The sequence below is a fragment of the Acomys russatus genome, chromosome 30, assembly GCF_903995435.1.
Source record: "Acomys russatus chromosome 30, mAcoRus1.1, whole genome shotgun sequence".
In the NCBI taxonomy this organism is placed as follows: Eukaryota; Metazoa; Chordata; class Mammalia; order Rodentia; family Muridae; genus Acomys; species Acomys russatus.
The window spans coordinates 15,599,347-15,616,552 of NC_067166.1; the positions used below are offsets into that span (position 1 = coordinate 15,599,347).

Consider the following 17,206-nt stretch of genomic DNA (forward strand, 5'->3'; position numbering starts at 1 on the left):
CTTGTGTACAGAGCCCCGCTGCTCTCATTATGCACCTTACTAGAATCTAGTGGCCATTTCCTCTCTTTGAACACCTGTGGACTTTCTGTGATTTGCTATGTACTCTAATAAAAGCATTATATCTTATAATGAGAAGAATCAACCATGCCATGTCGATTGGACAATGTTTTGAATTGCCCCAGCAGCAGAATTCTGCAGGAAGTCTTTGTAGTTTTTAAACCTTATGTGTATGTATGGGTGCATGTGTGTGCAAAAAGGGCAACCTTCCACCTCATTCCTTAGGGCATGGCTGCTTTTCCTTTCTGTTTTTGTGATGGTTTTCTGGGGCTGGCCTGCGAGCCTCAGGGATGGCTGTCTGTGCATCTCTACTGCTGGGATGACAAGCATGTACCATCGGGCCTTTGTTCTGGATTGAACCTTCTCTGGAGTCCCTAGCTGTAGACATTTTCAAAGGAAAAGCCCCTTTGCCTGGGTAGTGTGTTAGCTGTTCAGTCTTACTTGATCTTGGGATTGGATTTTTTTTCTTCACAGAATGATGGTCTAGAAGACAACGAAAAGAATTTCTATGAATCCGATGATGAAGAGAAGGGAAAGAGTGACAAGAAGAGGCCATATGCCATGGATCCAGACCACAGACTCTTAATTAGAAACACAAAGCCTTTGCTGCAGAGCAGGAATGCAGCGGTATGTTGAGACCGGGAAGACCTGTTGCTGTGTCTCTGTAGTCCACATGTTAAGCTGGGTCTTGGCGGTGAGGGGTCTGTGCACGTTAGAGGAGCGCCGTGCTGTCTCATTCCGAGAGAAGTTCTGTCACCCTTGCGTGGCTCAGGCTACTTTAAGGCTGGTTTTAAGTTGTGCACTGCCAACCCTTGCTATTGTTACATTTTTGAATCGGTTCCCCTTATTTCACACAGCTTGTTGCTGTTCCCTGAGTCTGCATGTCTTAGAAGTCATATTTGCCCTTGTTAGAACTTTGTGTGTCCAAGCAGGAGCAGGATGAGCAGCACACAGGTTTTTGTCCAGGGCTCCTGTTACCTTGGGTAGTTCATTTAATATTCATTTTCTTTTCTCAGGATGTGTTAGCCTCCTGTCCTTGTTAGACAGATTGCCACAGTCTAGGTGGATGAGAAGGGCAGGAGTTTATTACATTCCTAAAAGCCTGAAGCTGAAGCGAGGTGTCAATAGGCTGAGGCCCTCTCACGGATCCAAGGGAGAAGCTGTTTCTTTCCTCATCTGAAGTTTCTTGCATTTCTTGGCTTATGGAAGAATCACGTCCGGCTTTCATCTTGACATTCCTTTTTTTTTTTTTTTTTTTTTTTTGGTATCTTGTAAGGACACTCATACCAGCTTTAGGGCCTCTTCCACTCAGCACATCTGTCGCCACCTGCTAACATCCTTACTGACACTAGCTAACATTCTGCTCTCAAGTACAAACACTTTCTGGAGGCAGGAAGTACTTTGAGGAAAACGACTTCAATCCACTACAAAGACTTGGCCATTTCATTTCACTTGACAGGAATTCTGAAGGTGTTTAAAGGAAGTACAGCGTGAGCATGCATTTTGACACTGTTGCTTAGGTGCTCACTGTGCCTCTGGTGTCCGTTCTTCTAGGTGGTTATGGCCGTCGCTCAGCTGTATTGGCACATCTCACCCAAGTCAGAGGCTGGCGTTATCTCGAAATCACTGGTGCGCTTACTTCGTAGCAATAGGTAGGCCATGGTTTCATCTGTGCTGTTTCTTTTTGTACTCTCTCAGAAGTGTTGGGACAAATGTAATCTGTCTCTCAGTCCTGGATATATAGTTGACTATTTCATAAATAAGGTCTCATACTTAATGGGTTCTTACAAAATGATTTCCATCTTAATGAAAAAAAAAATGGAAGTTTTTAGCTTCAAGCTTAAAGTATGTTGCGACATAGAGAGCATGTGTTTTACTTTTCTGGGCATAACAGTCTTGCTGTTTTGAAGTTTTATTTATTCTGGAATCACTGAAAACTTGACTGATGTGCTCTCGGTTTGCTCAGTGTGTTAGATCTGACCTTAGAGCAATACAGAGGCTACTGCATGCTGTCTGTGGCAGAATGCTGCTTCATAGAAAATTGGAATGGCCAATTGCTGTATATTTTTGTTGTTATGATTTTATGTGTGTGCATATGTGCGAGCTGTGGTGCATGCATGTGTGTGAGTGGGAATGTATATTTGCTTGATTTATACACACACATGTACACACGTGTCTCTGGGGAATATGGAGGCCTGAGGACGGTGTCTGGCATTCTGCTCTGACTTTACACCAGAGTCCCTTGAGACGGGTTTCTTACTGAACTTGGTAGGCTGGTGGCTAGCCAGCTCAGAGAGCCCCTGCCTCACCCTTCACGGCACTGGAGTTCCAGGCTTCCAGGTAGTTACTCCCAGCTTTGGACATGAGCTGGAGGTTTGAACTCTGGTCTTCATGTTTGCACAGCAGGCTCTCCTATCTGTCCAACCATCTTATTAGCCCCTAAGAGTAGTTACTGGAAAATATCTGCTCCCTTTAAAGAGTCCTATTTCCTGTATGGATAGATAGAACATGGCCACCTTTTAAAGTTTTCCTCCATATAATTCAGTAGTTCAGAGCAACAATTTGAAAAAAGAGTTGCCATGTTGAGTTCCTTCAAATTTAGCATTAGATTTTTATTATGTTTAAAAATATCATTCATTGTTCTTCTGTTCAGAGTTCCCTAGACATTTTAGGACACTAGCTGCTTGGTCTCCCGTGTTCTTTCACTGAGTGCATGCTTGCACTCGCTGGGGTGGAGCTGTGTGCGTCTGTCTGTCCCTGACTCCTGTGTTTAGGAGCTCAGCCCTTGCTCTGCTGCTGCTGCTGCTGCTGCATGAACTAAGCCAGACGCAGTTTCATTTATCCCTACCATTCCTTATTACCACCTTAGTAGTGTTTTTTCCTAGTGCCTAGTTCAAAGGACACTAGAAGGATCTGGAGTGGTTCTTTGATATCAGGCCCTTACTCAGGTTACTGTGACTCTGATATCAGATGCAGGCCCTCCAGTAGCTGCTAGCACCTAGGGATGACATGGCCACCTTTTAACCAGGCCTTCATTGTGATTGATGACTCAGTGTCACTGAACCTTCTGATAAGAATTCAGGTTAGCACTACAATGGCATTTCTCCCATTCATCCTAAGAATACTTGCTCCTACTTCATGTGTGCAAAGCAACAATATTGGCCTTGTGTATTAGAAGTACAATATTATAAAATTAGTTTTAACTATCCCATGATATGCCATGCAAAATTTTCTAGTATTTAGAGTAAAAATACTCCATTGACAAGAAGATACAAATACCTCATATTTACTAAAATCTTTGAGTTTTGTGTTGAAGAATTTTATTCATACTAAGTTTTCATACAGACTCATTTTCAATGTGTTGTTTTTTCAGATATGTTTCATTGGATATAGCTACTGACATTTCTTTTAACTTCTAGGGAGGTGCAGTATATTGTCTTACAAAACATTGCAACTATGTCAATTCAGAGAAAGGTATGTATATTGTAAGTATTTAAGTCAAAGAGCGAAGGAGCACATTGGTGTGGTAAATGCACTTACATGTTTATTTTTGTTGACCTAGGGCATGTTTGAACCTTACCTGAAGAGTTTCTACGTCAGGTCTACTGATCCAACTATGATCAAGACACTGAAGGTCTGTATGCTTCATACGGGCTCTCTAGCACCTGTGCACTTTGAAGAGCTGTTGCTGCAGCTTCTGGCATCTGCAAACTGTGGTCTTTGTGTGTTCAGGTGTGCATACATGTAGGCCAGAGAACAGCCTCGGCTATCAGTCTTCAAATACCTACTCTCCTCCTCCCCCCTCAATTTCTTTTTTTCTCTTTCTCTTTCTTTTTTCTTTTCTTTTTCTTTTTGGAGTCAGATTCTCTAAGTAGCCGAGAACTTCCCAAGTAGTCAAGCAAGGCTGTCTCATGAGTGCCAGGAGTCCTGCCTCTGTACCCTATCTCTAAGAACATAAGTGACTACATGCCCATCACTTTATGTGGATTGGGATCAATTCAAGTCCTTGGTTTTGCACTTTACCAACTGAGCTATTTCCCAAGCCCTGTAAATTGGAGTCTTCCATTAAAAAAATTTTTTTTTGAAAAATTTCTTGTACTTTGCAATCTGTGCTATTATGTACTGGGTATTGTGCAATGTTCAGATGTGTTAAGTTAGTGCTTTGTGCTTTAAATGGACAATGGAGATCTGAATTAAGTCCTATAATTAAAAAAATGGTGCCGATTCTGTGGGAGATTTGTGAAAAATGGTACATAGAAGGATTTAAAATAACGTTTTTGTGAATGTTTCTGTGGTTGGTCAGGTATGTAGGTGTTTTGAAGGACTGGGAGTAAACTAAACAGTTTTGCCACCACAGAGATTATAAAAGCTCTGTACAGTGTAGTGTACAGTGCACTGAGGGCTTTAGAGCATGATGGTGAGACCGTGCAGCATTTAGACAGAGCAGTAGGTGCCTAGAAATATACCCAGGCGCAGGAACCTCTCTGCATACTGTGTTTTATGTAAGAGACATTATAAACTAAGGGAGAAAGGGTAGACATTCTTTAGATACTGAGTTTATTATGCACATGCAAACTGACTTTATTTATAAGAAAATTGATGAAACAATGATTTTTTTCTTCAGCTTTTGGAGACAGCGTTGTTTTTGTTTTGTTTTGTTTTGTTTTGTTTTGTTTTGTTTTTGTGTGTATACCTGGCTGTCCTGGAACTCACTCTGTAGACCAGGCAGCCTTGAACTCAGAGATCAGCCTGCTTCTACATCCTGAGTGCTAGGAATAAAGGTGTGCATCACCACTGCCCAGCTAACAATGTATTTTCTTTTCTTTTTACAAAAAAATTACTTATTATTTATACAGTATTCTGCCCATTACATGTGCCTGCATGCTAGGAGAGGGCACCAGCTTTCATTATAGATGGTTGTGAGCCACCATGTGGTTGTTGGGAATTGAACTCAGGACCTTTGGAAGAGCAGACAGTGCTCTTCTGAGCCATCTCTCCAGCCCCTAACGATGATATTTTAACATCAACAAACAAACAGACAAACAAATTCCCGCTTTATAGTTATGAAGCATTTCGAGTCACGAATGTGAGCTGATGTACAGGGTAGTTTTACAGCAAAGGGAGTGACTAACTGCTGTATTTTATATCTTTGTGTTTACATACTATTGAGGTAGTTATTGAAACATAAACATATAAAACAGTTGTGTGGAAGCAAAACCTTGATGCTAATTTCCTGATTGTTCTGATTTTGCCTCGTCTACCAAGCCTGTCTTTGCTTATAGGCAGCAGTATTTGGGATTGGTTTTACATCAGTCTGGCAACTCTATCCCCTGTGTTTTAGTGAGAAATAATTCTATGCAACACAGTACATTTAGATGAGATTATTTTGTAAAAGTTGTTTGAACAAAGACTTGTGTAATGTGTTTCAGTGGTAGGATGTTTCCTTAGCCTGCTCAAAGACCTAAGTTAGTTCCTAATACTGACAAAAATAAATAAAGTTTTGAGATTTGAAAAATATTAACCACTCCATGTGGTAGTGCTGGGCTGTAATGCCAGATTTTACAGGAAGAGACAGTAAGATCGGATCATTAGTTACATAGTAAATTTGAAGCTTACTTGGGAGTGCATAAGACTCCCTTGCATTAAAAAGTTGTTGTCGCCGGGCGTGGTGGCGCACGCCTATAATCCCAGCACTCAGGAGGCAGAGGCAGGCGGATCGCTGTGAGTTCGAGGCCAGCCTGGTCTACAAAGTGAGTCTAGGATGGCCAAGGCTACACAGAGAAACCCTGTCTCGAAAAACCAAAAAAAAAAAATAAATAAATAAAAAGTTGTTGTCTCAATATTACTATAAAAATAAAATGAATATACAAGTCCTATTGTTAGCAAATAGGTTACCAACAGATATAGCAAAATAAGTGCTATATGCACAGGATGCATAAAGTATTCCTTCTACAGCCTGTGCCTTTTAATTGGAGTGTTTATATCATTTACTTTTAATGCAATACCTGGTATGAATGTGCTGATAGACATCTTGGGTTTGTTTTCTGTCAGTCTCATCTGTTTGTGCCTATCTTCAGAATAATTAAATCTTTTTTTAAAAATAGGTAAAACATATTTCTAACCTCATTGGGTGTAGACTTTCAATTTCACATTTCTTACATTTATAAATCCAGGAATAGAGATGAAAATTGTCTAAGCATTTGGGAAGGTAGGATATAAGATAGCCAGTCAAGAAAATTAATTTATATCTGGAAACAGACATATTACATGAAGGGCAAATTGTTTTCTAACTTTATTAATAAAAAAATAAAAGTTAAGCTAACAAATTGTTTAGGTTAATTAGATATAAATTGTAAAATTAAGATAATTAGTAAAGATGTGGGATTCTCTTTCTAATTATTTTTTTAAGAATTATGCAATTATCTAGTCTCTGTAGACATGAGGAAACAGATAAAGACCACCTCAAGGATACAGAGCCTCACATGACAATGAATTTTTTTCTAAAAATCAGCTTTTAATTAGATGTTTGGCTGCTATTAAATTCACCTTTTTGCGTTTTAAAATGTTTACTTTCTCTTTTTCTCTACTGCAGCTTGAAATTTTGACAAACTTGGCAAATGAAGCCAACATATCAACTCTTCTTCGAGAGTTTCAGGTTTGTATACACTACTAATTATAATTTCTAAAATATGTTCAATCTTTAGTTAAATATGCCTCCTACTCAATCTAGAAATATGCAGTTGCACAAATAAAACAGGTTTAGGAAAAGGCTAGCAACTTGGGATTTTCTGCTTTTGATAATAAACATTAGCTGCAAATACATGATGTAAAAATAAATAGCCTTGCACTTCCTCTTCTGTTTCCATGGCGCTGGAGAGGCTCTGGCTCATCATTTGTCTCAGAATTCTGTTTTCTATCCACACCGTCACCATCAGCTGTCCTTTCTACTCTGAGAGCATTTTTTGTGCCTGCGAAAACACATCTTTTGTTACCCAGTGGCCCCTGTTTAATTGATCAGCCTCTGTTTTAGATTCTGCCCTTTTAACTTAAGCAATATTACCCGAGTGCTTAAAAACAACTGTGTGAGGAGTGGTGACTCCAGTCTGCTGGTAAAGGTGCTTGCTTCCGACCCTGACGGCCTGAGTTCCATCTCCAGGACCCACGTGGTGGAAGGAGAGAACTGATTTTTTTTAGTTTATTTCACTGGCTTTATGCACTTTATGATGAAAGGTCTACTCTGGAGCCTTCGTGGAATTGCACAGTGGCAGAAAACCTGTGCATTGCCAAGAATTCCATGTCCTATACAGCAACACTGGAGTTTCTACCATTTATTAATTTGATGAATTCTGTTGCCATGATTCTTCCATAAGCCCACACTGAGTTTCTTTTTACCTTTGTATGGACACCATGTTTCCTTTTAAATGTTGGTTCTCGACCTTCCTGATGCTGTGACCCTTTAGTAGTTCTCATGTTGTGGTGACCCCAACTATAAATTATTTTTGTTGCTATTTCATAACTGTAATTGTGCTACTGTTATGAATTGCCATGTAGATATGTTGAGAACTACTGTTTTTAACTTTATCATTTACGTTGTTCAGGAGTAGTAGAATGTTACTGCATGTCCACGATTCCTTTGTTCTTACTTCGGTTCCAGAACTTCTACGATGTTTATTTTTTCTAGAAAAATCCATGAGAAAATTAAAATACTGTAGAGTTGTCTTCATGTGGACATGCCAGAAAGTTGGGCTTCTGAGTTGGGCTGGAGATTGTTGATTGGGTTTTAACTTTCCATCACTTATATAATCTGAGTTCAGCCCAACTGTTGGCCTTTCCTGTGTCCCTTTTCCTTCATCTTGTCTTCTTTCTGTACGTGTCTAGCACCCCCAGCACAGCAGGAGGCAAGCCTTTGTGTTCTCTGCAGTAGTCAGTGAGCAGTGGGTGGGCAGCTCTTGTAGGCTTTGTTCATCTATTTATTTCATTTACTGTGATCTTGTTGTATAAGATCTTCTTTTCAGTGGAACTTTCAAATACGTTCTTCCTTTATGCGTTCATTTTTAGCACTGTCTAATTTTAGTACATTATTTCTGTTTATGTATTTTCTTTATATTTATTTATAATTTGCTTATAACTTGTGAGTAAAATATGGAGTTTCCGGAACAACTCAAGTGCATTCTTTTTTATTATAGCAATTAAATTATGTATTTGGAGCCATTTCAAGTCTACTTTGGTTTTTCCTTTCATGAAACCAGAAATTTCCACTTGTCTCTTCAATATTTAGTTGTCTCCTGAGAATTTTCACTTAATTCCTATGTTGTTTGCATATCTTTTTCTTTTTTCTTTGAATTCTCATTTAGATAACTGTTTTAATTTTTTTTTTTTTTTTTTAAGATAGCCATAGAATTAATTCTGTATTGCATACTTAGAATTGAGGTTAGGATTTTTTTTTTTTTTTTTAAAGAAACTATAAAAGCTTGAGTCTTAATTAGGAAAGTTGTAACCAAATTTACAAAATAAATAAGATTGTCAGGAATAACCTTTTAACTTTCTTTTGTAAGTCATATCTATCTTTAAGTTTATAGTAATACACATCTATACTGTGTATTTAAGGAAATTCTGTTCGATGCTGCTCTTGATTGACTTTGTGAACTAGTATGTGCAGCCTCAGTGAGATAGAACTCACTTAGCTATTAGACCTTCACTGTCATTAAACCGTACTGGTGGCAGATTGTCGATTACCAGCATATTGGTCCTTTTTTCCTTTTCTTGGACTTTTAGAGTTAGTGTCTGAAGAGGTGGCCCCTTCTCTCCATGGGCTCACCGGTCCTGCTGGTTAAATGAGCTGAAACCTCCACAGAGCATGCTCTTAGCATCTTTCCAGCCCAGCTCTTGAGCTGATTGCTGTCTTTGGGTGATGTTCCCTACGCTCTGTTTTGGAGCCATTTGCTGCAGTGAATGACTCTGGCTTGAAAATGTACCTTCGCTATAGAGGAAGCACATTAAATAACAAGTGAAGAAAGAAGTTAAGCAGGCATCCGGGCCTCCTTTTGGGCTTATGAGGAGATTATGTATTCTGAATTTTTTTCTGTCTTGACAATGCTATCAAAAATGGGTTTTGATTCACTTGATAGTGCCAAAATTGAAACAAATCAAACTGTTTTTAGACCTACGTGAGAAGCCAGGACAAACAGTTTGCAGCGGCCACTATTCAGGCGATAGGCAGATGTGCAACTAGCATTACTGAAGTCACTGACACTTGCCTCAATGGCCTGGTCTGCCTGCTGTCCAACAGGGATGGTAAGTTTACAGCTTCATCTTATTTTTACATAATTTATAATTGGATATTCTCATAAGGACTGTAGCTGTACTCTTTTATATACTCTTTTTGGATTTTCTATATATCAGTATTCTCACAGTAAGTAGCAACTTTATTCTTGATTTGAATGAAAATTCATCTCAAGAAATAAATTAGATAATTAACAGTTATTTGTTTTGCCTCTCCTAAGACAATTTATCTTACTCATTCAGTAAGCACTGCCTTATGCCCTTTCTGCAAGGTTCTCTGTGACTGTTTCTTACTGGGACTGTTTCTTACTGGCTTGGAAGTCATGCATACTGTTGCTTCACCTGCAGAGGGTGCTAGAAGCAGGCAAATGAGTTTATAGTGTGAGTGGTGGCTGGACCCTCAGCCTTTCAGTAGTCCAGAAGTTCACCCAGTGCTTGCCCAGTGAAGATGAGCTAGCCTTACAAGCCACAACTGTGCACAGGTCCATGTGTACCCAGCTGCCATTTACGTGTTCTCAGAAACGGTATAGAAAATTCATCGTCCAAATCTTACACTGTTCTGTGCTGAAATGCCAGTTCTTTCTGTGGTCGTGGTTTTCAAATAAGATGAGCCAGCTAGAGAAAAGCAAGCTAATTACTTCTTACCTTTAGAAGATTTTTATTATAATTGTACAGTGGATTAAAGTGAATGTTTGCTTAGAAATATGTATGAGCTCATTGAATGTATAAAATCATTGAAATTATTTATTGATTTTTTTAAATATATAACTACATTATGTATGGATAGAGATAACACTTGAGAAAGCACCTGTGAAGTCAAACTTAACAACAGTTCATTGTATTTGCATTTTACTTGGAGAATAACTGGTTATTACAATGATCAGTTTATTCATAGATTCCATATGCTAGTATGTTGTGGGAAGTACTTGTAATGGGGAGCCCATGATAAACTGAAACCAAGCAAACATAAAACAAAATTTATTCCTCAATAGCACTGATGTGTGTGTGTGTGTGTGTACTCATTAATTACAGTTTAAAGTACAAACTTTTGATTGCTAGAATATTTTCCTATGTAGATATTAAAACTCAATTTTTACCAAATTGACAAGGAATGAAATTTCTAAATACTCTGCCTGTGCAGGCAAATGAGAAAAGGTAGTGTGAGAAATGGTGTCCATGGTGTCTGGCTCACTTGGAGCAGTGACGTCATCTTGTCTGTTTCTAGGTTACAGTCTCAAGTACGACTTTAGAAACACTTTTCATTTTCCTGTATCTTTGATGATAACTTTCTAAGGATTGCAGAAGGTTTGCTAGTATGATAGTTGATTTAAGATCTCTTTTTATTTAAAAAAAATCTTTTAGAAATTACTGAGAACACTGACAGTCTTTTTAAATACAAAGCATAGCACAAGTGTCTGCCCACCTATTTTTTAGTCCTTTTTTTTCTGATGAGAAATATTTGTATTAATTTTAAAGTAATTATTTCTGCCACATACTGGTTATTTTTTTAAAGTTTATTTTCTTTGATTTCAAATAATCTTTCAAAGCAGGCTTGAAGCTTGCTGTAAAATACCCCATTATCGGTGTGAAAGATTAATTTGAAAAACAGATTTCATAAGACTCTTTAGTTTGAGAAATTCACATTTCAATTGACTTAAGATAATTTAATTGCCTATGTAGTTTATTTTAGGCAACATATTAACAGAATTTGTTTGTCTGAATAACCTTGTTGGCACCTACTATAAAGTAAAAGAATTAGATGGAAGATTAGTTTTCAATTTTGTCTATTTTTTTTATAATTCAGTAAGCATTTAGTGAGAATTTGAATCTGTAGAGATATTTAATAAATGTTGAGTAGATTAATAAGATATTCATTTAGCTTGTAAAAGTCCCTGCCTTTATGGCACTCACATTTTGATGGGAGGAGATAATAACATAAAATAAATATGTTACAGTTTTACCGTCACTTCTCTTACTCTGTTGATGGCTATTTGTGTATATGTAGAGCTAGGCTGCCTGCTTGGTGTTAATGCTCTCTTGAATAATTAGCCAGCCTGCCTGTGCTCCTGATACCTCATCTGTAAAATGAGGGTGACAGTAGACTCCTAGATATAGCATGGTTATGCTTTGTTGAGGACGGGGGAAGCTAGAAAAGGTCCAGAACTACATTTGCTTGTAGTTACAGAATTTTCTAAGAGTTCAAAGAGTATATTGTAGGTGCTTAGCTTGAGTTATGGACAAAACCATACAATTCTTATTCATCTTTAAAATGACATATTACAGGACAAAAATAAAATGTAACATTTTTGTAAATTAAAATCTTAATATTCTGCATTTACGGTGGAGAAACACACTGGTGCTGAAGTCTCTCAAAAACCATCAGGTCACATAGAGTGTGGGTTTACTCGAGGGAATGATAGGGAAAGAAGGGAAGAGAGACACCCGCGGTGTGCAGGGCGGTGCATCACCGTTGCTAGGTACTCTATAGTAAATGAGACTGACTTTATATGGAAAAGGGGGCTTTGCAAACATCTCTGTTGAGAGTCTAGGGACAGAGCGATTGTTTGAATGGTGGTGTGATCTGGAGTCCCTGGAGGGGCTGATGACTGTGTAAGCAGAACTCAAAGACCTGATTGTGCCAAGGAAGGCAGACAGCTCCTGGAAAATGGGAAAATATAAGAAATGGGTTTTCCTCTGCCCCTTCAGATGCCCTGTTATCGCCTTTCTTTTTGGACTCATAAGACCCATGCTTGCCTTTTGAGCTGGAACTCTATAGGATAAAACTGTGCTGCTTTAAGCTGTTTGTAGTAGTCTTTGACAGCAATAATTGGAAGGTAATTTAACACCAGTAGATACATGATGCCAAATATATATTTCAATATAGTTGAGTCTGTCTCAGCATATGTATAAATTTGTTATATGATATTTTTCCTATTTTAGAAAATGGTATAAATATATATTTTAAAACTACTGGGTTCTTTTAAGACCATATTTAGAATACTTTCTTTGCATATTAATTATATACCCAATCCTGGATTCTTTAAGGGTGTATTTAGTATATTCTTTTTGCATATTAATTATTTACCCAAATATAGTTTTCCTTGTAGACTCTGAAGTGATGAGACAAATTATTTGTATAATTTATATGTAGCTACCTTGAATTATATTTATTTCTTCTTAGCACCCAGCAGTGGTCTTGCATAGAATAGCATTTGCTCATAGTTATAGAATATTCTAAGAGTTCAAAGGGTACTGTAGATACTTAGCTTAAATTGTGGGCAAAAATCATACAAACTCTACTTCCTTATTCAAAAATAAAATAAAAATAAATGAAATATATTCTAAAAATATAATATTTACATTATATTCTAAAGCCTTAATATTGAATATTAGTTCCCTAATATTTATCAATTTACTCCCAGAGAAAAAATATAGTTTGAATTAAGTATATTTACTCATGAATAGGTATAGTAAAATTTGTTTTATATTCTTAAGGGGTATTATATTTCAATAAAAAAATCTAACAATACAAATTGTGATATTTTGTGTAAAATTAAATCTTTGAAGTGTATGCCAGAGAATTGTCTAATGTCTATGAAATTCTTAATGTTTTTAAAGTAAAAATTCTGCATAAAGAAAGCATGTGCTCTTTTTCTATTTTCGGGGCATCTGTGGTGTTAATAATAGTTTATGGATGCCTCAGTTGGCCAGTATCTGCTGTACAAGCAGGGGGCCTGCATTCAGATCCAGCACCAGTAAAAGCGGGCAAGGTGGCATGTGTCTGTGCAGGGCAGGGTGGCATATGTTTGTGCGCCAGTTTGGGAGGTGAGGACAGAAGGATCCCTGAGGCTTACTGGCTAGACAGTGTCGAATCAGTGAGTTCCAGGCTCAATGAGGGACCCTATCTCAAAATGTGTGGAAAATGACCCAGAAAGACACTCATTTTTGGTTTGTGGCCCCTGTAAGTCTGCACGAATGCTTGTACAGCACATCTGCACACAGACAGCCCTGCACGGTCTCACGTGTACAGCACAGATTAACAGTCCATGTAGCAGCTACTCTGCAAGGTCAGATGCTCCGATACTGTGATGTCATGTGTCTCTGCTGCTGCCACCACAAAGGTGGCTACTGATCCACCTCTCCTCTTGTGAATCTGCTCCGTCGTCACTTACAGAGCAGTTGTATTAAATAAAGTCCCTGCAAGAAGCAGGTGGAGTGCTTAAAGGGGGTGATTAAAGGGAGTTCCTGAAGGAACTGTTTACAAGGTGTGGGCAGGGTTAGGGCAAAGGATAAGAGACCATCTGACTCCTATCGACTAAACAGTATGAGAAGCCACAAAGCATTCTGGATGATGCCTCTGCACGCAGGGCAGCTTCTGAGGGTACTAAGTTGGGTAGGTAGGTAGAGGGATTTTCAACACACGTGCAGGCAGGCAGTTTGTAGTTGCACTCATGTTGGCACGGAAATGAACACTGTTTTTATGGGGATTCCATTCCTGCTAATCCTAATCCTTACTGTTTTGACTTTCTGGGTGCATCTCTTTGGCAGGATTTGGTCTGGTCATCCTCCTTCCTTCCCTGTTTAGTGTAGAATAGGGGGAAATGTTAAGATGGCAGGTGTTTGATTATAGAGGCATTCTGGCTGAAAGACAAAGCTACCATCCACTGTGGAATGGGGTGTAACTTTTGCTCAAATGTGAGACAAGGATTATGAAAGCTAAGAGATAGCTACAGAGGCTAGAGATTAAACTGAATTCTGCATAAGACACATTGGCTGCAAACACTGAAGAGTACACTCATAATTACAGTTTTTGTGTATTTAAACTGTTGAGGATGCTTTGCTGATTGAAATTTGCATTTTACCAGGCAGATTGCAATTGAATTGATTATACATATTTAATGTGGTAATCTCTGTGTCTTTTAGAAATAGTTGTTGCTGAAAGTGTGGTTGTTATAAAGAAATTGTTGCAAATGCAGCCTGCACAGCATGGTGAAATTATTAAACATATGGCCAAGCTCTTGGACAATATCGCTGTGAGTATCCCTGCATTTGTGAACTTTACTCAGTAAGGTATACTTCCTTTAATGGTTATCCCAAAGTGTAATGGTTAACAGAGCTGTGATGCCCCGCCCCTCTCTCCCTCCCCATCTCTCTCTCCCTCCTTCCTTCACTCTCTCCCTCCCTTCCCCCTCTCAGATTCATTTAGTCATTATGTATACAGTGTTCTGCCTTCATGTAAAGCCTGCAGGCCGGAAGAGGACACCAGATCTCATTATAGATGGTTGTGAGTAGTCATGTGGTTGCTGGGAATTGAACTCAGGACCTTTGGAAGAACAGCCAGTGCTCTTACCCTCTGAGCCATCTCTCCAGCCCAGATTGTGTTCTCTTAAAGGATGGATTACAAACCTGAAGGAGAGACAAGGAGAATGAGCCAACAGTGCTGTGTTGAGATTAGGTGGCACCATCTTGGTGGGACTTAGGTGTAGATAGATAGATATTACATAAATAAACATGTATGCCTGTCTTTATGTGTCATACGTGAGTCTCCAGTGTGTATAGTTCAAGACCAGCCTGGTCTACATTGTGAGTTTCAGGCCAGTCAGGGTTACAACAGTGAGAAAAAAAAGTCAGGAATTTCTCAGATTCAGAGAGACTTTAATAAAATGATGTGCCAGTACCATGCAACTTAATTTGAGTGTCTACTATAGAGGACATCTACATGGACAAGGATGTGAGATAGATCCGAGTAGGAACCATGGCTGTAACAGCTAATGAATATGCACAGAAAACTCCAGATGGGGACAGTTTGGAGCTACATACACAGAAAAGTGTATGTGTCCATTGACATGCATAGTTAAGTGTAAGCAGTGGTTGGTCAGGGTCATCCAAAAGCAGTAACTCAGGGACAGTGGAAGGACAGGGTCATAGTTGAAATTCCGACTGAGAACTAAAAGTCCTGAGTAATCTTAGAGGCATGTGTGGATTGGGATGTAACAGAGGTCTCAGCAGAAGAAAGTGGAGGGAAGAAAGTGATTATTTTGTATTTAAAAAGTACCAAGTTGAAAGTGTAGTATCCTTGGTGAAAACAGTGGGTTTGGGTGGGGAGAATTTCTATATTTTTTTAATAGTTGATGATAGAGAAGTTTGCAGTTGTGAGAGGAGAACAGGAAGTATGGTAGCCACAGGATGTGCGTGCTTATCCATGACGTGTCTGAGATGCATTGAGGCAAGCCTTGGACTTCCTCGGGAGAAAACTTTGAGACTCAACAATGTCCTTGTTCGGTTGTTCAGCGATTGTGCCTGCTTTCTGTGGGACAGAAGCGTTGGCCTATTAGCCGCTCAAAGGCTGCCTTACAGTCTGTACTGGGAAGCTTGCTTTTGATGTTTCTTTTTGTCAGAAGTTAGTCATTTGCAATCAAAAGACCTTAGTCAAGTAAAAAGTTATAAAATAAGGCAGGGGAAGAGCTATATAGCAAATGTGAACAGAAAGTGACGTTTGATGTTAGTTAGAAATGCTTCATGAAAAGGAACCTTGTAAAGTGGAAGAGAGCTGATTCACAGAGGAACTAACAAACACAGCCCTGTTCTGGGAAAACACGGTGATATCCTAACATATGAGAAGCAGAGTCTACTGAGAATGTGAGGGAAATCAGTAAAGTGGGTCTAGCAGGGGCTCTGATATGCTGTTCTCAGTTGTATACGTGTATGTGAGTGTGAGATGTTGGATATAGTAGACATATGCAGAGATGCTGAGGAAGGAAGTGATACAGTGATTTAGGAGATGCACTACAAACTCTCTTCAATAGCTAATGCTCATTCTGAGTGGTGCATCCATTGAATGTTTTCAAAGTGTCGAAAAATGTATTTGGATATAAAGGAAACTTTGATTTTACTATTTTTACCTCAAACAATAAAGTTAGATAATTTTACAGAGCATTAAAACACTTGTAAAAATGTTTGTGTTTACATGTGTGTGCATTTATGTGTTGGGTTTGAACCTAAGACCTCACACATGCTAGGCAAGCATTCTACCCCTGAGCTATACCTCACTACTAAAACTGTTCTTTTAGATCAAAGAAGGAATTTATTGAATAAATGTAGTTTTTCCCATAAAACAAACAAAAGAAGATGGAAAGATAGGTTAGCAGTTAAGGACACTTGCAGGTTTTCTATAGGACCTGAGTTCAGATCCCTGGACCCATGTTGGGCAGCTCACAGCCTCCTGTAACACCAGCTCCAGGAGTCTGACACCCTCTTCTGAACTCCATGTGTACTTGCATATGTGCCATACTTAAGCAAACATACATGTATTTGTGTGTGTGCACATATACAATAAACGAACTTAGAAATCTTAAAGAGATCAAAATTCAAGAACATAGAATTTTGTATAAGAACTTTGGGAAGGGAAGTGGGGCAGTGCAGTGGCCCCGCAGGGTTATCGTGCTCGCTGCCACAGTGGCCTGAGTTGGATCCACAGGATGGAAGGAGAGAGCTGACACCTACAAGTTGTCCTCTGACCTCTCCATGTGTACATGTTGGCAGCCTCCCCAGTCCGTGCCTCCCAAGAATAAAGAAATACAAACAACAACAACAACAACAAAAACCCCAAACAAGATGGTAAAGGAACAAAATGAAACAACATAAACACCTAAAAAGAATCATGCTTGAAGAGTTCCAGTTGCAAAAAAGTTCAGTCCAATAAATAAATGGTAGACCTAGGCTTATAAGAAGTTAATCGAACAGGACCCCCTTCCTGGTAAAGCAAAGAAGCAGCTAACTCTGAAGCCTAAACTGTTACTGAAATCATTAGAAGAACACTCCATGCAGTTATGCATGCCTGGACTTTAGGAGGTGGAGCCTGTGCTGA

General features: G+C 38.8%; 1 protein-coding gene across 1 annotated transcript in view; it reads left to right on the forward strand.

Annotated features, from left to right (window-relative positions):
* Positions 1–17,206, forward strand: part of Ap3b1 (adaptor related protein complex 3 subunit beta 1) — a 202,242-nt gene that overhangs the window by 82,215 nt on the left and 102,821 nt on the right. The window contains exons 8-14 of the mRNA XM_051172495.1: positions 532–684; positions 1,612–1,709; positions 3,477–3,531; positions 3,620–3,691; positions 6,650–6,712; positions 9,219–9,351; positions 14,263–14,372. Of these exons, the coding sequence (XP_051028452.1) occupies positions 532–684; positions 1,612–1,709; positions 3,477–3,531; positions 3,620–3,691; positions 6,650–6,712; positions 9,219–9,351; positions 14,263–14,372 (684 nt within the window). The remainder of the gene's footprint in view (positions 1–531; positions 685–1,611; positions 1,710–3,476; positions 3,532–3,619; positions 3,692–6,649; positions 6,713–9,218; positions 9,352–14,262; positions 14,373–17,206) is intronic.